This window comes from Protomyctophum parallelum (assembly GCF_964188405.1).
Source record: "Protomyctophum parallelum genome assembly, chromosome: 20".
In the NCBI taxonomy this organism is placed as follows: Eukaryota; Metazoa; Chordata; class Actinopteri; order Myctophiformes; family Myctophidae; genus Protomyctophum; species Protomyctophum parallelum.
The window spans coordinates 37,958,306-37,979,593 of NC_139718.1; the positions used below are offsets into that span (position 1 = coordinate 37,958,306).

At 43.0% G+C, this 21,288-nt stretch overlaps 1 protein-coding gene across 1 annotated transcript; it reads right to left on the reverse strand.

The window, feature by feature from the left end:
* Positions 1 to 5,032: 5,032 nt before the first annotated feature.
* LOC310877760 (targeting protein for Xklp2-like) lies at positions 5,033 to 15,519 on the reverse strand (the record flags this gene model as incomplete). The annotated part of the gene is made up of 14 exons (XM_083791709.1): positions 5,033 to 5,083; positions 8,786 to 8,899; positions 9,136 to 9,302; positions 10,193 to 10,304; positions 10,487 to 10,633; positions 11,204 to 11,377; positions 11,473 to 11,565; positions 11,748 to 11,964; positions 12,105 to 12,243; positions 12,734 to 12,814; positions 12,903 to 13,045; positions 14,325 to 14,375; positions 14,567 to 14,780; positions 15,432 to 15,519. The coding sequence occupies 14 exons, from the start codon at positions 15,517 to 15,519 to the stop codon at positions 5,033 to 5,035; spliced, it is 1,791 nt and encodes a 596-aa protein (XP_083647835.1).
* Between the last annotated feature and the right edge of the window lie 5,769 nt (positions 15,520 to 21,288).

Below are 21,288 nucleotides of genomic sequence, written 5' to 3' on the forward strand. Positions count from 1 at the left end.
CCAGAAGATAGTCTATGCGATGCAAGAGTAGTCAACAAACACCATCTCGGGACTCCTGAATCGCTGCTCTCCACATCACCATCCTCCTGTGTATCATCAGGGTCTTGAGCTCTGCTGTGTTGCGGCGCAGTGTGTCTAGTTTACGTAGGTGGTGGTGCACATAAAATGGTGCATTTGTCACATCTTTCCTTTCCTGGCACTGCCCTGGGTTGGCTCTCCCACGAGGGACAGATTAAGACTCATATAGAGGCCACCCCTGGGCCAATTATATTTCAGGGACTGGTGGGTGAAGAAAGCACCGGTTGTGTGAGCTTTGCAGGATTTAAAGTCTAAAAGGGCCATAAGGCCTATACTATAGGAACTTAGGAAGGCCTGTCACTCACAGCCATATAGGAGGGGGTTACATAAATTTTAGTAAAGTGTCATTGAGCCTTGCGGTGCCCCTGGGAACTGTCCATGGCTCCCACAGTGTCACTTTGCTTGCCACCAGTTATGGGTGGCTGACTTAGTGCAGCCAGCCTCAGCCCCCTCTCTCTCTCTCTCTCTCTGACCTCGTCTGTGACCCGCGTGGTAGGTCCCCCGTTTCTGAAGTATTCCTCCCATGTGACACCACAGGTAGTGCCATTTGTAGCATACTTGCATAGACGCCATCCAGGGCCCTTTCCTGCTGTGCAGCGAGTGTCCAATCTGCTCATATTACAGCAGTACTGACTCCACTGTGACGGTCCATGTCTCAGCACCATACAGCAGTAGCCTACTGACTCCACTGTGAGGGTTCATGTCTCTCGGCCCCATACAGCAGTACTGACTCCACTGTGAGGGTCCATGTCTCGGCCCCATACAGCAGTACTGACTCCACTGTGAGGGTCCATGTCTCAGCCCCATACAGCAGTACTGACTCCACTGTGAGGGTCCATGTCTCAGCCCCATACAGCAGTACTGACTCCACTGTGAGGGTCCATGTCTCAGCCCCATACAGCAGTACTGACTCCACTGTGAGGGTCCATGTCTCAGCCCCATACAGCAGTACTGACTCCACTGTGAGGGTCCATGTCTCAGCCCCATACAGCAGTACTGACTCCACTGTGAGGGTTCATGTCTCTCGGCCCCATACAGCAGTACTGACACCCGGCCTGTAGCTACGAACAGCCGCCTCTTCAGGTCTTCTCCGACCAATGTGGCCATGTCAGATTGCTACGCTCTTCTCATGCCATGTAGCACAGAAAAGATACGATCCACTTTCCGCAGTAAGCCTGCCCTGTAGAGTAAACATGAAGTCTCAGATATGTTTCATCACAAGATTGAGTCACTCACATTGAACACATTAAACATTTCTTCTCTTGTTGTTCCGTCTCTGGGTGTCTGTTAGCTCTGGACCTGGTCCATAGCTCTAATGATGCAACGGCAGCAAAGGGCATTAGGGCTATGGACCAGAGTTAGGAACAAATGTATGACATAATATTGTTGTGGACATATATTTTCACAGAGCCCAGACCCACTTCCACTCTGAGGCTCCTTTTCCACCGGTTGGCCTTTTCCACCGGTTGGTTCCCAATGGGAACCGATTCAGTTATTTTTGGTTCTTAGTCCATGAGCCAGAGCTCCAAAATTGGAATGTTGAATGTGAATGTGAAGTGAATTGAGTGGGCAAAACCATACCTATATTAGATTGTTATCACCATGGCACTTCCCCAATTGATTACTTACACGAAGACAATGATTTATTGTATTACACATTTTAAAATATGCAAATGAGGCATTATGTAGGAAAATATGCAAAATAATAGAAAATATGAAAAATCTACTACTGTGGAAGGGTTATCATGTATTAATTTACTTGTATATTGATCCTATAAACAATTGAATATAGGTCTAGTTTTTCCAACCAATTTTGGAGCTCTGGGTCATGGACTAAGAACCAAAAAGAACGTGGAAAGGGGGTCTGAGAGGCAAGCCTGTGCACTTCTATACTAGATGATATTGCATACATTGCATTTGCATGTATTCCATATACTTACACAACCATATATGGTTGTGTTATGGAATACATGCAATGTATCATGCAATATCATCTAGCTCTAGCATATAGCCTAGATGGGCATAGAATATATAGGCATATATGGAGTTCAGAACCGCTGCAATACGGTTGGCGATGTAGTAGTTAGCTTTTAGTCTGTGTATTCCCCATAGCTCCCTATTTGTAAATCACATGCGACTCGGAGGAATTGGTGTTGCTGAGTCTGACACTTCTGGGGCCATATAGGCTACCTCTCCAATAACGTGCATAAAGAAGTAACAATTAAGTTCGACTGTCGTGTCATTCGGAAACCTTACTTCCATATTTCGTAGTTTGCAACCAGAACAACACATTACAAACCTCTCCAGCCCTCCCACCAAGTCTTACTTCGGACTTTCATACTGCTAGGTTTCTTTCATTTCTTGGCGGTGGAGGAAAAGGCGCAAGGCCGCTCGTATAAACCGGTATAAACGGCGAAATTATTTCACTCGAATCTTTATTAGTCCTCAGTAAAAAGACGAGCTGGGTCAAATTGCTACTTAATTAATTAAAGCACAAAAACAGAAGCCAAAGTACTAAAGTACCGTATGCCCGTTGCTGTGCTGTGGCTGTGAGCGTCCACAATCTTCTTCATCTTCATACTTCGCGCTACTTTGTTGTTTAATAAACATTTACCTCTGACAGGAGGTTAGGGTTAAACCCCCCGAGCCACTTTGCGCATGTCAAGTCAATGCGTGTCTCATTTAGTCAGTCACTTCCTCTGACTGCAGGTGCGAGGAGGTCAGGAACAGTCTATGTTCACCCAGAGCCTTAGAAATAGACAGAGTTATAGAATAGACAGTGGCCGGGCTGTTCTGTGCCCCCTCACTAACAGAACTCTTCTATTATACGGCTCTGTGTTCACCTAAAGCACAAATTGTCAACAATAAAAGTGATTTAGAGATTATAAAAGTGTTTTTCTTTATTATTTTTTTTCCTTTTGGTAGATAGGCGGTGGGTGTACCGTGTAGCAGCCCTACACTCGTTTTTCTTCTGCTTTCCACTTTGGATGACAGGCGAGTAAAGTTATAGTACACAGAAAATAAAAGTCTGCCAGTGAGTCAATATCCAATATATAATATTCAACACCAGATGGCGCCACATAATAAGACAGATATGACAGACTCCCAGTACAAAACGACAGAGGTTACATCAAATATCATGAGGCCTGTTTTGTTTCAGTCAGTCAGTCAGACTGCATTTGGAGACAGTGTAGCAAACAGACAGGGTTATATGGCATACTCATGCTAAGGTGTGATTTGGGGCCCTAAGGATGAATACAAAATCACTATCCACATCATACTGTCCAAATACTTATAAGGGTGGGGGGTGAAATTATGACAGGCAGTTTCTGCTGTCAAAATATGCCCCCACTTTGTGTTTGAAATAGACACATGCTTTCTAAGGTGTGATTTGGGGCATCATAATACTGTCCTATAATTAGATAGGGAGGGGGGTGAGATTATGACAGGCAGTTTCCCCAGTCAAAAACACTTTGTGTTTGAAATAGCCACTCATGCTTACTAAGGTGTGACCGGGCCGGTTCCGACGTGCCGCCCCGTGTCCGAAACGATTGAGAAATGACAGTTACTGTGTGCCGGTCCCTCTACTGTACCCTCTACTGTACTGTCACTGTACTGTACTGGCACACCCGAAATCATCATATATACAGTTAATATGTATCCACCTGCGCACAGGTGGTGAAAAACAACCATGCTGTTTTCATGCTCATACCTACCCAGCTGGCCAGCCAGCCAGGCAGACATAAGTCCGTAAGGGAGTGGTTGCACCACTCAAAAAAGAGGTGCTATAAAACGTTGCCCAGCTGGTGATAAAGCGTTGTCCCAGCCAGCCTGCAGGTGCTTCTCTATATATATATATATATATACGTAACGTCTCCTCAATAGGAACATTGAGTTATGGCTTTATGACCTTTCATATCTGCCTTGTTTCCCAGACGCAACCTGCTGATTCTGAAGCCACCTGTCAGGAAACAACGATAAGAACAATAAGATGACTGCTGCTCAGGTAAGGAGGATGTGCTGCTAATAAACCGCCACACGCATATGTGTTTGTACCCTTTGACATGTTTTATATTCTTATTAGTTTTATGATAATAATTTGGGGGTCATATAATTTGCGTATCCACAAAGATAGAGTGAGTATATATTATACTGCTCTATACGTAATCATTATGCAGAATGATTAAAATACAATATGTGACATATTGTATTTTAATTAGTAATGCATTGAGGTGTCACTTCAACGTTACAGCTGTTCAAGGTGGGGCAGATTTTAAATACTTTCTTTGACAAGAATGAAATTGATGGAGGGATTGTAAAGGGTGACAATCACTTATCCAAAAGAGGAAGAGGCAACAGAGACAGTGCATGATGGGAAAGGAAGTGACAGTTACAGTCTGTAATGGTCAATAACGTGTAATAGAATACATCATTTGTGTTTAAAGATTGTCCACAAATGGAATCACAATGAACTTTACCTCCTTTCGTAGGCTATACACAGGATCCTCAATCAAACCCAGAGACCTGTTTAACTGCTTCAAAGACTCTTCTGCCAGAAGACACTGCCAATCCTAACACTTTTTTACAATGGTATTGCCATGCATTTTGGGTGCACCGCAGTCCATCGCATTCATTCACAGGTGTATACATGGCGATGTCGGTGATGAATAACATCACATGATTAATGTCACTCTGAATAACAAGAGACTCGGAGTAGAGTCGCTGCTTCTTGGCCTGGAAAGGAGCCAGCTTAGGTGGTTCGGGCATCTGGTTAGGATGCCTCTCGGAGTCGGGTCGTCTCCCTATAATGGAGGTCCTCGAGGCACGTCCCACTGGGAGGAGATCGGGCAGACCAAGGCGTTGAAAGGTTGGAGGAAACACATCGACTCACACTCACTGGCCTTGGAATGTCTCGGGATCCGCCAGGAGGAAGTCACTAATGTTGCTCTGTAGACTAGAGGGAAGGCTGGAGGACTCTGGTGGAGCTGTTGCCCCTGCGACCCGACTACGGATAAGCGGGGGCATGAACGTTATTCATCCATCCATGATGGATGGTGCACTGATAGGCCTGGGCAATTATTTCAAACTTTTGCTTCGATTACAATTGATGAACGGTTATTATTTTTTTATAGTAAAAATAGCAGATCTACAAGCTCACAATGTGTCACGATGTGAAATCACAAAAAAACCTACACTTAATCAATTAACGTCTATGAGCAAGATGAAAAAATATATATGTTTGCGTTGGCTATTAAAATACAAACATGCAAGCTTGCACATCTGCTATTTTTGAACATTTTTGAAAAAACTTAAAGGCCTAGAATCTGCCTCGGGTCTTAATGAGCTACCGTAAGTCAGTTAGAAGTGGTTCTACATTTTGGTTTTGATATATTTTCAGTTAATTGCCCAGCTCACTGAATAACATTACTGCATCCCTCTCATCTCATGTACTGTTGTAGGGTCCATGTCCGCCGTGCGATGAAGCCAAGGAAGTCCTTTATCTTGAACCATACAAACACAGGGTGAGAAGAATGTCTTTTCACCATAGGAAAAAAACTAAAAAGATATTACATTAGAGTAGACAAACCAGATGTATTGTCTGAATGTTATAGTACAAGTGCTAATTAAGTTTCAACTCAATTCTCCACGGGTGAAGTACGACATTACATAAAGGACGATGTGTGTGTGTGTGTGTGTGTGTGTGTGTGTGTGTGTGTGTGTGTGTGTGTGTGTGTGTGTGTGTGTGTGTGTGTGTGTGTGTGTGTGTGTGCGTGCAGCAGGTAGACGTACATGATATTGCCAGAGAACAAGGTGTGGTATGAGAGGTATAAATATGACATCCCTAGCATTGTGTTCCATGTGAACAGATGTTTCCTGATGATGCACAGTCAACACAGCAGCGCTGCTGGAAGAGCAGCTGACCTGAGATCAGATTCTAAAAATGTCTTCTGAATCCTGACAGTTTTCTGAAAAAGCTATGTTTCTATGTCAGTCAGTTCTTCGATTTTTCAAAAATGGCAGACCTACAAGCTCATAGCGCATGAACTTGTAGATCTGCTATTTTTCAATAGCTAATGCATAACATAATGCCAACACCAAAAGGGGTTCCCGCCCAAAGTGGGTTAAGTAAGACACAGATGTGGGCTTCATCTGAGTCAATTAAATTACTTTCTGTTCAGGGTGTTCCTTGTGTGAATTAAATGTGTTATGTGTTTTGTGCGATTGCTCATTATAATAATAAAAATCACACCATGTGAACTGAACGGTGCAACTGTGTGTGTGTTTGTGTGTGTGTCCTGAATGCGACCCCAATTTGACATGAGCCATGTTGGATTCATATCAGATCTACAAGCTCATAGTGTGTCACTTTGTGCACACTATGAGCTTGTAGATCTGCCATTTTATTTATTTTTTAAGATGCATGTACCTACTAGTTTAAAAGTATTTCATTCTCACATGCTAGCGTTCTCATTTTCCATGCCATTGTCAGCGTGGCACAAGACATTGTCAGGGGTTTATAAACCAAAGGTTCTAGGTAATCAAAACTCAAACTAATACAACTGCGAAAAACTGAAATCTACCCAATGCGATAAAAAAAAAGCTGATTCAAATACCTTAGTCTCTCAAGACAGACGAACAGGGGAGGCGCTGTTTTCCCGAATATTTGACGATGGGATTTTAAGATTGCAAATACCTCAATAAAAACAAACCATGAAATCAAAATGAAGCACAAAAACACTTTAACTCAATAAAGGTAAATACCTTAATAAACTGGATTCTGTCAAATTAATAAATAGAGAAAAAACTAAAGGGGATCACAAAATAAATGTTGCTCTTTTCAGATGGGGGTCTGTGGCCAAAAACATATAAATTTGGGGGTCCTTGACTTGAAAAGGTTTGATAAGAGACTTATGTAATGCGTTGCCCCGAATGCGTGTGCACAATGAGTGTGGCTCTCATGTCAGATCCATCTGGAAGCAATTGTTGCACATGTACAGGAGTAATGACATGGTTCAATCTGGTGGCGATTGTGGGATTCCAAAAGACTGAATCGTGGTATAAGAGCCCTTTCATTATAAACTTGTAACCAGTTGTAACCATTAGTTATCTATTGCAAATGTTAATTATTTTTCAGTCAAGACAATTTCTGCTGTTCCAAGTTTCGCAAAAGCGTTGGCGTGTTTATTACTGTTTTTCCCCCTCTAATCCACTCAGTTATCAGACAATGTCATCTTGAATCTCCCAATATGATATATGATATATGATATAGTACTTTATTGTCAGTTCACACTGAAATTTGTCTTGCGACACAGCAGCCAAGTACAGTATGCAGAAACACATATACAAAACACAAATAACAAGACAATTTACATACATAAAGACATGAGCAATATCCACCGCTTAGATTATCCTGTGGCTACTACATCTCCTGATTAAGCCTCAAGGTCGACTGGTAGACAAAGGACCTCTTTAGTCTGACCTTATTGTATGCTGGTACACCATATCTCCTTCCGTATAGCCGTTGAGGAGCTCGTTTCTCATATGATCATCGGCATCGCAGTCTCTGAAGACCATGGATGTCTTGTGCCTCGAGGGGTGTTAACACAACTCTCATCTTGATAGTCACAATAATTACTTAAAGATGTGGGCCTCTTCTGACCCCTTTGCAGAAAGCAGAACCTACACAACAGCAAACAGTATTAGTAAACCGAGGGCCGAGGACTTACTGTGGTAGAACAGTGTGAGATGGGCTACTTAAATTTGACAGATCAGCCACAAATTGATTTACAGGTATATAAACATGCTCTATAGCACCGTTTTAGTAGGTATTTTGTCCAATTTGGGTAGTTGTAGTATTGAAGACAATTAGTTTAAATTAACCCCTTGACCAAGAGGAACTACAATCTTCTCTGGGCCAGCGGTTCCCAAACCTTTTTGGCCCCCCACATGGAAATATAAATTGCATAAGCTATAGAGAGACATTTCTTTAACCTCATATATGCACCATAGGCTATATTCTGCATATACTTGCCATAATATGTTAAAATAAAACCATAGCACCACCATTAGCCTTTTCATGTTGCGCAGCCCCTAGAAGTGGCCCGCACACCACAAGGGGTGCACGCACCAGTTTGGGAACCACTGCTCTAGCCTACGCTACAATGTCCAAAAAGATGTCACTTTAAAGTAGTGTAGGCCTACTCAAATTCCAGCCAAACATGTCTTCATGGAATGGTCCTCACTAATTAGGGTACAAAACTTACACTGTAGAAAGTTTTGAAACCTGCCAACCAGAGCAATCAGTAGGAAGGGCAGGTGAGGAAATGACCAACTATACTGATGCTGGCTTTTACATGAAAACCAAAGGCTGCACTTCAATTAGCTTGGAATCCCCTGCATGATTTAGGTGATTTGTAAGCAGTTTTCTGACAGTGGATTATGTTTAGTTACCATTTTATGACCATTATAGTGACACCCATTATGATGAAAGGGTCAAAACCTAGATTATCGTTGTGTTTACAGTACATGCCAATAGTGTAACTTGCTACAAAAATAACAAGCAGTAATTGGTTAGTAAACGGTTTTAATAAAATAAGTTTCAAGTTAAAACATTAAAAACATGTAAAACAAGTATTACACATTACCAGACAATAAATAATGCATCCATAAGCTAATTGGGTTGAATTTTGTTTTTAGCATGCAGTACTTTTCCGTTTGAACGGAAACGGTCAGAAAAGTTTGGGGTCTTAGGCACAGTACGAGGCAGAGCCGACTTCTTCGGCACAGGTTTGTAATGTCTGACTGGACGAGCTTTATGAACCTGAGGAGAGAGGAGGAGGAGGATGTTTTTACTTAAGAGTCAAAATCTTTTTCCAGTGGCCATAGTTACATATTGTTGCTGTGGGGCAGAAACATTGCATCTCCATATTTTGACTCAGTAGCGTAATAAGGAGGGGAGACCACACTGATGGCCAAGTGGTAAATGGCGTATACCACTTGGTATACCATTCAATGTTCCCACCAGACAGCAATGATACAAGTCTGAGAGCATATCACCTGGTCCTGGCGCATCTTTGAAAGTTGTTCCTTCTCTCGCTCGTCTTGCTCTTGGCGCTGCCTCTCTTCCATGAAGGCCCTGAGGGTCTCCTTCTCACTCAGCTCCCTCTCAAAATCCTGCCACTCTCGGGCGCGGCGCTCTGTGGCAAGCTCAAAGGCCTCTGGAACTGTGGAAGTGTTCAAGCCCAAGTGTTTGTAGCAACAGATTGTTGAAGAGACAAGAGTGAGGAGAAGAATTAGTCTAAATAACTGTTACATAATGTGTGTTAAATGCCCAGGACAGCTCAGTATTAAGACTACTGCTGAAATTCCCTTTTGTTATTGTACTGGTCATTACTGAATATTGTTAAACTTATGTTAGATACCAGATGCCATTCAATATTTTTGGCTTTACAGAAACTCATTTCCCCAGTCTGCATTTAGAAAAATACCTGGTAGGTCAGGTGTGATGGTTTAATCCAGACACTGCAATAGTCACTACACTGGCGTTAACTTGTGAAATTCTAAATATTTGTAAAATAAATTAAGGGGCAAGTGATTGCTCAACAGCAAGGTCAGGTCATTATGCAATCAGAAAGAGAGAACGCCACAGTTATAGCTTTACCTTTATATTGTCTGCATGTCCCGATTGGAATCCTCACCCAAGTGACTGGATAAAATTGGTATCCTAACGTGATAATCATCAGAATACAGCCAGTGGAAGGGACCTGGCGATAGCCCCCCCGGTGCAAATATTTAGTTTAGCCCCACTAAACAAAATATTGTGGGCTTGTGGGGGGATGGGGGAGTGATGTCACTTTACGGTAGTACGGACTTAAAGCAGTTTATAAACCAGTTAGTGACATCACTGACGAATCCTTGGCATTACCGTTTCTGCAACCGGGTAGCCTCTGAAACCAGGCTTTTTCACCGTCATCTTGACACTTTGCTCTTCTTCCCCCTTCATGGGCCCCTTGGGGGCTGGGCCCCAGTGCATTGCACCAGTTGCAGTCAATATTAGAAGATAATATCACCTACACTCCCTTTAAGAATAGTCGCCTGATTAGGTTCTACTCACCAAGAACAGAGTGGCTTTCCTTCTTGGGCTGAAAGGGCTCTTTGTGGACAACTTTGCTAGGCTGCGCTTTGAAAACAGTCGCTTCTACCTGCCGTTTCTGCTCCTCCTTCAACTACAGAAGAAGCACAATGTTACCACCCTAATTGGGCATGTCATACTCATCATTTAAGTGTTGAATGACTTGTGCAGCATGTTCAGTTACTACTATGACCAATGAGTCATACCAATGAGTCATACCAATGAGTCATAAAGTCTTGACTCTTGATACACTTTATTTTGTAAGTCATAACGCACCATCTTCTCCCAACGATCGTTCTTAGCCGCTCCTCGTTCGTCGATCTGCAGCTTGAAAGGCTCCGGCTTGGTAGGCTCAAGTACTGTCTTTTTGGGAAGGTGCACCTCATGGAAATCTGGCAGGAGTTGGGCCTTGAACTGCTGCACCTGGGAGTTTTAAAGCAAGGCCAAAGAAACTGGATCAAGTTGAGGTTACGGCTTCATCAACAGAACATTCCTTTCCCCAGCCAAGAAACACCAGCCTGACAGACAAAATGTACTCAAGTTAAAGTTGCTGTCTAATTTGTACTCGGTACTTGTTGATCCCATTTAGACCAGGCCCAGTTCTAAAAAAAAATAATCTGAAAACCTTTAAATTCTTGTAGCAACATAATTGTTCTTGCCAATGAGACCGGCAACTCCCGGATTGAAACATAGATTATAGGTCCAACAGGGTTATGCAAACTGCAAAGTACAAAAAAAAAAAAAAAAAACGACCTTTTCTCTACAAGCCCACATTCAATGATGCATGTATAAACACAACAGCTTGTAGAACAGCCATTTTCACTGCATTTGAAATTATTCGTAGAAATGTATCAAATACAATATTTGTCATTTGAACGTGGAGTAAAGACAAACAATGTACTTAAAGTGCACTGGCAGAGGAGACATGGAACATTCAGTGCTGTCAGCCTGTGTAAAATAACTAATTTTACACTGGTGTGTTCTTCTCCCTACCTCAACGTTTCTCAGATCTTCTAGTTTCTTTTCCTTCAGAGTCCTCCTCTCCTTTTCCCTCTCTTCAAATGAGAACGGGCACACCTCTACCTCGCTCTTGTCTGAGGGACGAGTATAGACTGGCAAACTGAAGCGAGGCATTGGTTTGGCCTTGATAGGGGATGGTGCTGTCACCTAAAAAGGGGGGGGCAAATAAAACATCATTGCATCCCATCAGGAGTGCGCTAGGTTTTACTTTATAGAATGATAAACAAAACCTAGAATCTTACCTCCACCTTGTGCTCCAGTTGCACCCTTTTCTTGAGGGCAAAATCTGGGGATTCTGGGATAGTGATCAAGATAACTTTTTTCGGGGGAACTCCCTGTTGGACATAGCAATGGCAATCATTAAGAGCTTTAATTGTCCGTACACCCTCTCAAAAATGTATATTATAGAATTACCCCGGACCGCACTCAAAACTAGAAATACATTTTGGGCCATTGAATGTTAAGCATAATGTATGCAGCTTTCCACACAGACTCAAAGGGTTGCACTAAAACTTACCACCACCCCTTCCAATATTTTTGAGGGTATGGGCTGGGCATGGAAGACATGGTGCTCCTCCTCCTCAGTCTTCTTGGTGGCTTGCCTCTCATGGATTCTCTTCTCAATCTGCAAATCGAAGCCCTCAGGTTTTGTGGGCTCTTTCGCAGCCGGCTTCTTGGGGTTCATAATACTGTCCATAATCTTTCTGTTCAGTATAAGAGCCTTGAACTTAAACCTTGGAGAGACAGGTGGCGTTTTAGAAGTGCAACTAGTATAGTCCCAAATTATTGAAAATATACACGGTGGTCAGCAAAGGCACCCATTGACCCAATGTAACCCAACAAGTAAGAAAATGGCACTGTAATGCAAACCTACTTGCTGAGTTCGTCAAGCTCCTCCGCCTCCAGCTCAGCACTACTCTTGGCGGTCGTGAGGCGGATCCTCTGATGAGTCATCAGGCGTGGGCTGTGAGGCCGAGTGATCTTTAGTTGTTCTGCCTTCTTTGGAGATGGTCCTTCATGAACAGCGCAACACACACACGTTAGTTGGAATAGGACCGGCAGTGGCAACATGTTTAAAACTCTTCAGTGGCAATTAGGTTAACTGGGATAGGATATAAAGATGGTGCAGGTGACTAGCTGCACATAAAACTATGCACAGCCACCTCAGTTCTGATGCAGGATAAGTCAAGTCATCCCTGCTGCATGCTTACCCCTCTCTTCTCTCCGACGGCTACGCAGATGGAAGCGATCAGGCTCCTCCCCCTTCCTCCTGTTCCCTTGTGAGAAGTTGAATGGTTTGGGCACCGTGGTGCGTTTAGGGGCCTTTACCTGAAATGACAGCCTTTCCAACCTCAGAACATTGTATGCATATGCAGCAAGACGTTAGACTGGTTATTGGTGGATGGTGACAGACGCTGTGCAAGAAGTCACTCACCGGAGAGGATGGGTGTTTGCGGAGCATTGACACAAAAGCAACTTTATTTTGGGAGTCAGATGTATTGCCTGCTTTAACCCTGCCGTCTGTACTGAAGTGAAACTCTTTGGGCACAGCAGTGGACAGGGCCATCCTTTTTGGCAGGTGACCTGAAATCAGGAAATAAATTAGGAGCAAAGAAGATCAAGTCTCACATGGTCACAAACTTTAATCTTTTGACATAAATTGAATTCCCACTCACGGCCACTCGACACTGCCTTGTAGCTGGCCTCATTTTCAACACTGCCTTGTAGCTGGCCTCATTTTTCTTCCGCTGTTCAGCCACTTTCATCTGTAGCCGTCTGATGTGCACCAGCTCCTCGTCCTCAGAGCCTTTTGGTCTAAGTGGAAGAAAATGCATCTTTCAAATGGGGGTTCCCACAGAATTTCCCACTACATGTTGTCAAAATGCCTTTACTCACCGTACAGGTGCTGCTGCCAGTGACCTCCGGGCAAAACCAGATTTCTGCTGGCTACTCCTGATGGTACTTCGTCTGACTGGACGCTTGCCTCTAAGAGGAGTAGGATCGGACCGCCTAGCTGGCTGGCTACTAGATTGAAAAATAAGTGACCAGTTGCCAAGGGTTGTGTATTTCAGCACCGTACACACGTGATCTTTTGTTATGCTTCTGTGCCATCATGAACAGTTAAGAAGTTTGCCAGAATGGTGGCGTTTTCGAATATGCAAACATTTATCATACAACTTTTCCAATCATACATTAATTTGTAGCCGTTAACCATGACACCCACTAGTTGTGCCAATTAGTAATTAAGAAACTGGTCCAAATGCAAGCAAAGACACCTGTCCCAAGGGTATACGATACATTACATTATTAACCTTATGTGCCCCTAACAGACACACAGACGGTATTCGCCACACTGGAATGTAGAGGAAATGATAACTTTGAATGCACCGTGAACCCTTTTCCACTGGTTGGTGGAAAGGAGTCCGTGTGAAATTTGATATCCTTAAGGCCAGCACCAAATTTAAAGGACAACTTTAGTTTTTTTCAACCAAGGTTCATGTTTTAGGTTGTTATTAGAGAAACTAAAAGGTGAGTGTTCATTTTCTTTCATTTGCTGCTTTCTTTCGTTTTGGGGATTTTAGCAGTTTTTGACAGGGGGGCGGGGGCATTCGAGCATGGGGCTAAATATGTATTTTTTTACCAGATTTGATGGTGATTTATTATTTTATTATTTACTATAGTCCTAATAAACCCCAGGAAATTACATCTGGCCACAGACGATCACATGATCTACTCACTGAATGTGAAGGTAGCCTACTGGGGGAAGGCTTATACTGTGTGTATAGGCTCAATATGTCAGTTTGACACATTCAGTAGATCCTGTGATCTTTTGTGGCCAGATGTAATTTCTTGGGGTTTATTAGGACTATAGTAAATAATAAAAATAAATCGCCATAATATTTTGTAAAAAAATACATATTTATCCCCATGCTCGAATGCCCCCGCCCCCCTGTCAAAAACTGCTAAAATCCACAAAACGAAAGAAAGCAGCAAATGAAAGAAAATTAACACTCACCTTTTAGTTTCTCTAATAACCTAAAACATGAACCTTGGTTGAAAAAAACTAAAGTTGTCCTTTAAGGCAAGGTCTCACCTTCGTTTGTCTGGAACCATGTCAGGCTCGTCTGACTTGCGCTTTAAAATCCTTCAGAGCAACCAGAAATGAAATCACCAAGAGTATGTCATACAATCTTACATGGTTGAGAATAGCATTCAAATGTAGTCTGTTTTGTACAGAGTGTAACTGAATCAAGTTGACAACTCAGAATAGTAGCTGGTTTACTTTAAACCAACAGCATCAACTAAAGAGACTAACCATTTTATCACAAGACATACCTGCGGGCTTGGAAAGGTAATTGAGCAGAGGACGAGGTGCTTTGCTGCTGAACAGCCATGCGACTGGGAGCATGGCTACCTGCAGCCAGACCAGTGGGTGCTCGGTTGCCCCAGGATGTGAGGATGTTGGGGGCTGGTGAACTGGATCCATTGGGTGCTCGGTTACCCGAGGATGTGAGAATGTTGAGGGGTGGCGAACTGGATCCACTGGGTGCTAGAATAATTGTCAAATGCATTTAAGATCCCAGGTTACTAATAATTCACAACTAAAGTGCCATTACAAATGTATTGCCATTTGCCACCAATTACTGGAGACCTTATTGTGGAATCTGTGGACTACCATTGCCCAATACTAATGCACCCTGCTGGTATCGACCTTTAGGGCCATATAGGATTACACCATCTGTGAGAGCCAACTATATTGTTGATGAATATTAAACTAACCAGAGTCACATGGTTCCTTGACTTGAGGGGCCACAACTGCCCGGGGCAGGTCCAGCTTCAGGGATGTTCCAAAGGGAAAGCCACTTCTGTTAGGTGTTGTGGCCAGATTACTAGCCGATGTATCTGTTGATAGTGATGCAATAAATAGTTAAATTAACTAATAAAGGTGACATGAAACCATAGCATATGTAGAGTCATCTAGAACAGGTTAAGCTAGAGCATGCAGTTTAAAAACATATGAATGACAGCAATATAAATTCCGCTGCCATCTTGCCATTAAGTTAATGGCAGGGTGGCAACTATAGCCACCATTTGCCATTGACAGCCAAACAGAAAAGTCTGTTTGTATTAAATATCAAAATCACAAAAACTGCAGCTGTACAGACACCGTTCAAACAATCCAAAGCACCATTTAACTCACCGAACCAGCGATCCACGTCATCCGCGTCCAGGGGAAGGTGGTTGAAGTCCATCACATGAGACGGAGCATCGAACTCATAGTTGGCCATGATGTTCACAAACCCAACGAAAGCAGGCAGTGTGAGCACTGGAGCAGAAAACGAACCTCAAAGCCACCTAAATGTGTGAGCACTGAGCAGTAACAGTCGTGGGGTGGGTTAGACAGCATGCATGTGAAAACCTGCGTTCAGAGTCTTAATCCTTACAACATCACAGCCGTTGGCCATGAAAGTTGTTGAAAAAGCGGTCCACAAGCGGCAAACGTTGTTTGGATGGATAGCCTACCTCGCTACGCACGAACAAACAGTGGCTTTATCATACTATGACTACTCAAAAGTAGATCAGTTATTAAATGATCTTACCGTTCAATCTTTGTTAAAAAGGTTTGTTCCTCAGTCAGTAGCCTATAACCTGTAGGCCTACTATAGGTCAAGGATGTTGATTATGTTGCTTTGGAGAGAAGCTACCCAGTAAATGTGATTTACTGGAGGATAAAAACACCTCACAGCAGCCACCTCTTTTATATAGACTAGAGGAAACTCCAGGTGTGCCAGATCTCCACTGATGACAAACTCCCTCCAATCATTCTGCAACACAGCCACCAGGTTAGTTACCCTGACAACTACCAGGCCCCTTTTCCACCGGTTGGATCCATATTCAGACCACAGCCATCTTGGATCCAAGTCCTCTTTAATTATATTAAACAACGTCAAAATCACCATTATTGCAGCTGTAGGGAAAGCTTGAATTATCCTCTTTCAATCTGTAAAGTGTTTGTTTAATAAAAAATCCACGTAGACATTTTATGAGCTACTTCCGGTCAAGAAATTCCTTGCATGTGATTGTTTTTCTAAGTGCTGGAGTTTGGAAGTGCTCGTTGACTATCAGGCAATCCGTATAAAACTACTGAAATTGCACACATGAGATACTAGAGCAGCATTAGAGCAGTTTTTAACACTCGAAATGGCCATAACTCGATGACCACACCAGTGCTGTTATCTGCGCTATATAGGACTAGCTTAGAGCGGCATGAAAATCTAGTAAATTTAAAGATGAAACGAGGTAATCAGATTTATATGGCTTTTCTGAGGGAAAACGTGACGGCTAATGCTATTTGCTGACATCTTTGAAGAGGCCAACGACAAATTACAAAGAAAAAGTAAATTTGGTTTTCCCTCAGCATAAAATGTTTGTTCTTGATCAGCTCAATGTATCATATGAATCACCTGGTATAATAGATCAAAAAGAGTTTGTTGGCCGGCCAACCTGTATTGGAGAGACCCGTATGATAAAGGCAAATTCAGCTTTCAAGTGGATGTTTGAGATCACATTGTAGCTCTATTGCTCTAAGAAGTCCAAATATTGTTAGTGCAGGAATGCAGACATTGTGCAAATAATGGTCTGTATCCATTCTTTCAAGTAATTCTATGAGTTGCCACAAGGTGTCACTATATAGACTTATATATAAGCTTCAGATGTGCCTCTGGAGTTCAGAAACGTGCTTGGTGAAACAACATAGAAATGTACTCATCATCATGTGGTGCTGATCAAGGATTTCTCACACAGACAGTCCATCCGATGTCACTGGAGCTCAGTTGTTCAAACCCATCAAAAAGCTTAACATGTGGACAATTAACAATGTGACAACAATGTGACATTAACTGATAGAATGGTCTGCCGTACACTGACTGAACTACTGTATATTTACTGTGTCACTGTGTGACACTTTTTCTTCATGAATGAATTTTTTTTTGACATATCTATCAGAGCATGCTGAATGCAGAATGCACAGCGAGTGAGTTGACAGATAGACACAACATGACGAGACAGCAAAAACCTAAACCTTTACTTTCACCTGCACCAGGTTTAAAGAAATCTAACCCAAACAACAACACAATAAGAGTCACATACTGTTATTATGATTAACTCGGTTAACTAGGTCCTAAATAAGTCATTATTAGGCCAATTATACCCGAATAAGACCCGAAGTTTTTCGCGCGGCGTCGCTGCGCTTGGCCGCAATATCCCTCCCACCCTTCAGCTCCCCCTGGTTTAAATACCTTCCAGCGCCCCTGTACGCGTGACATCATCATCACACCCGGACGTTATGCGGAACACCTACTGAGTGTCACGAAAACTACTTTATGGGCCTTGACGCAGCCCGTATACATCCAAACAGAAAGGTCCTATTATATCTGATTGCATTAAACAACGTTAAACGACTTTAAACTCACTTTGTCACTCGATTTGCCTGCACTCACTTCATGCGTGCGCCTAGTACCCATATAGGAAACCGGGGTGTTCAAATCTGGGGTAGAAGAGGAAATGTACACACAGTGCAGCTTTAACTCTTTTCGTGTGTATACCATAGCAAAGCTGTGCAGTCAGAATAAGGGGAAGGACCAGAGGCACATGATCTGATCTTCACGGTGTTGTGTATTGGTGTATTCATGCTGCGGCTTGCAGGCCTCCCTCCACCTCCAGGGGGGGTCCATGTCCTACCCCCCCCCCCCCCCCCCCCACCTCCACTCCATCCTTTACCCCTCTCTGTAACTCCTCTCAACCTCCATGCTGGGTATCCATGAGCTCCAGACCAAACAAACAAACAAACAAACAAACAACAGAGAAGCCCATCTCTCAGTCAGACAAGGTTTGGTCTGCAGGGCTCTGAGGGAGAGATGAGGGGAGATCTTGTTTGCTCTGTGAGCCAGTTCTATTTCTCTGTGCTGGGCGGAGGGGATGGCCTCCCAGGATAGATGAGAGGGAGGCTAACCCACACACCTCTGTTTGACTTCCAGGATAGAGCGAGGTGGTCCTTGGTTCATCGCCGTATCGCCCTCCAGTGCATTCACACGGAAACTCATGTCAGGAATGTTTATCTGTTTTTTATGCTGTCTCTACGCTTCTTACCGTTCCTGTAAATTATGCGTGACACTAAGCACATTTCACAGACTCCTTTACACCTGTACACCCGTGATGATGTGACAATAACGAGCTGATTCTGATTCAGATACCTAAAGGTCCAGCATTCAGTTCAATTCAGTTTGATTCAAAGGGGCCTTATACTCTGGCATGGAAAGCTTAATTCAAAACAAACTAAGAAATGTATGAAATATATTATTGGGTGAACAGATCTGTGTCACAATGAAACTTTGCAATGAAATGTCGTTGCTGTCGAGCCATATTTTAACTTTTGGGATTTTGTTTTGTAAATTGACCATACTACACAGCATTACACAAAGGCATCAAAAGTAGCAGATCTGCAAGCTTGAATTTTGAGCTGGTCGATCTTTTGCTATTTTTATTTTTTATTTGAATTCTGAAAAGTAACTGTTTTGGACCCGACAGACATAGTGTTCATAGTAATGATATTGACATGATATTCTGGATCATCAGCGTCTCACAAGGCAAATCTAAAAAGGTTGCTTAATCCAAATTGGGGCCTCCTTTAGAAATATCTAGCTATTTTGACAGTATAGGCTCCTATAATGCCAGTGCAGATTATATAAATTTTTCAGATTGTGGGGACATTGTGCACATCTGCAGCCTCTGTAAAAGCTGTGGACGTTTCAGAACCCGTCATTGCATTTTGTACCCGTGAACGGGTTGGTCGTTACTTGAGTTCAGGAAGTAGCATCCTATTTGTGTAAGCTTTAACTGCTAAAGCTAAACTGCTTCTTTCCAAACTAATCTTCATCATAAACTCTTCTGTTCTGGCTACTACAGAACATAGAGACTGTGTGAATCTTCCCCTTGCTCTCATCTCTGTCGGGTGGAAACCTCATAGGCCTATGTCCAAAAACCAAAACTGTTAGTTTTCAGCCTACACATTCAAATGTAGCAAAAGTAGCAGATCGTATACAAGCTCAAAACATGTTGCTTTGCATCTCGAGCTTGCAGACCTGCTACCTTTGCTACTTTTGTGTGATGCTGTAGTGTGACATATTACAGGCATACAAAAAAAACACAAAAAGTTAGAACATGGAGATAAGAGATTTCTGCCTGGCAGCAACCACAGGCTATATAAATGTGTTGTCTATGGCTAATACTTTTATTACTTGTATGTTGTACTTAGGGTATACTTCTTTACTTCTCCATATTCAAATAAAGCTTTCAATCAATGATTGTACAACAGTTTTCCTGTGTTCTTATTACTACATATGTGTCCTTGTTGGAGGACAGAGGTACCAGAGAAACTCCATATCTCTATTAATCACTCATGCAATCTCTCAGCATGCCTTTTATTCTCCCTATCTGTTCTTTCCACATTAAGGACCTGGTGACAAGTGAATGCAACTACAGAGGACATTTAGACCAGTGTAGACTTTGTGTATTGGAAACAATGGTGTCCCAAACATGGCAAGTGGCTGACAAGATCAACTTCAAACCACAATGAAAACTAGTGTCCCTATTCTGGAGGTGGGGAGGGGGGGGTCTGCGAAAATACCCAATCTACAAGCTCACGACGTGTCGCTTTGCGATGCGTGGTGAGCTTGTAGATCGGGTATTTTCAGCTAAGAGCATTGGGGAGGGGAAGAGTAGACTGAGGGTTAGAGGCCTGTGGTATGGCTATAGGGTTGAAATACGTCCGGGGTCTACCCAGGATTTTGTGTGCACCTAGACTTTTTTATTTATTTTATATTTCATATTCATTTGACCTCCTATATAATATAAGCCCATTCAACTTCAAACTCCACGTTAACAATGTTCAGACTCATTGAAAACACACATTCCATTTCATAATTTAGTGCATGAATTGCATGAAATGGACTTGATTAGGCCTACATTACATTTATGAAATAAATAATTGAAAAATGACTCCTTGTGCATTAGAACAGAAGGACAATATCACCATCAAAGTCCCCTGCAAGTTCGCCCATTTTGGACTGAGGCCGATTCTAAAAACGCCTTCTAAATCCTGTTCTACATATACTGTAAACCTTCAAATATTTAACAAAAATTACAAAAACGTTATGTTGCTATAATGTTCATCAACAACTACCCCAATAGGTCCGGAAAGTATAGTTACAAAAAGGGTTCCCGTCCTTAATGGGTTTTAATAACCTGATGCATGTGTCGCTCCTCCTCACATGTGAGGAACCATAACTAAATAATTGTACACGCAACAATAAAATTAAATAAAACCCTGAACCCTTCATTTTGATTTAAAGGCACTTGGGTGGGAAGCTATGCAGTCAATAATGCTCTAAATGAGATTTGTTACGGTCCAGTCTGCATGTGTGCACGTGCATGTGCGTGCGTGTGTTTGTGTTTGTGTGTGTGCATGTGTGTGTGTGTGTGTGTGTGGTGGTGGTGGTGGTGGGGGGGGGGGGGTTAGGTAGTCTGTCAAGGACATCCACTCGTTCTTTTGTTGTGAGAAGGGGAAATGAAAGCGGGGAGCAGATTCCCAGGTCTGGGAAAATGCAGATGGGCTATAAGGGGTATGTTTGATTTGATGACTCCAGCTGTGTCTGGCCGAAATTCCCCCTGCCTCGTCCTATGGAGCGGTTGCTGTGCGCGGGACCATACGTAACCCTCAAGGCGCAATACGCAACCACTCTGAAAGGGTTGGCCATTGAACTCTCAGGCAAGTGGCAATATTTGCTCACCTGAAACACACACATCTTGCCAATTGGTGTCGGGGTGGGCCAGGGGCCGGGGTAGAAGGGCCCCTCTGATGCAGCTGTGGGGGCCACTAGAACAGACCAGGAAGTTTTGTGGTGGCTGGCTGGCTGGCTGGCTGGCTGGCTGGCTAGGACGGGAGGGGAGGGGAAGAGGGGACTCTACTCCTAGCAGGGGGCTGTTTAGCGGTGGCAGCT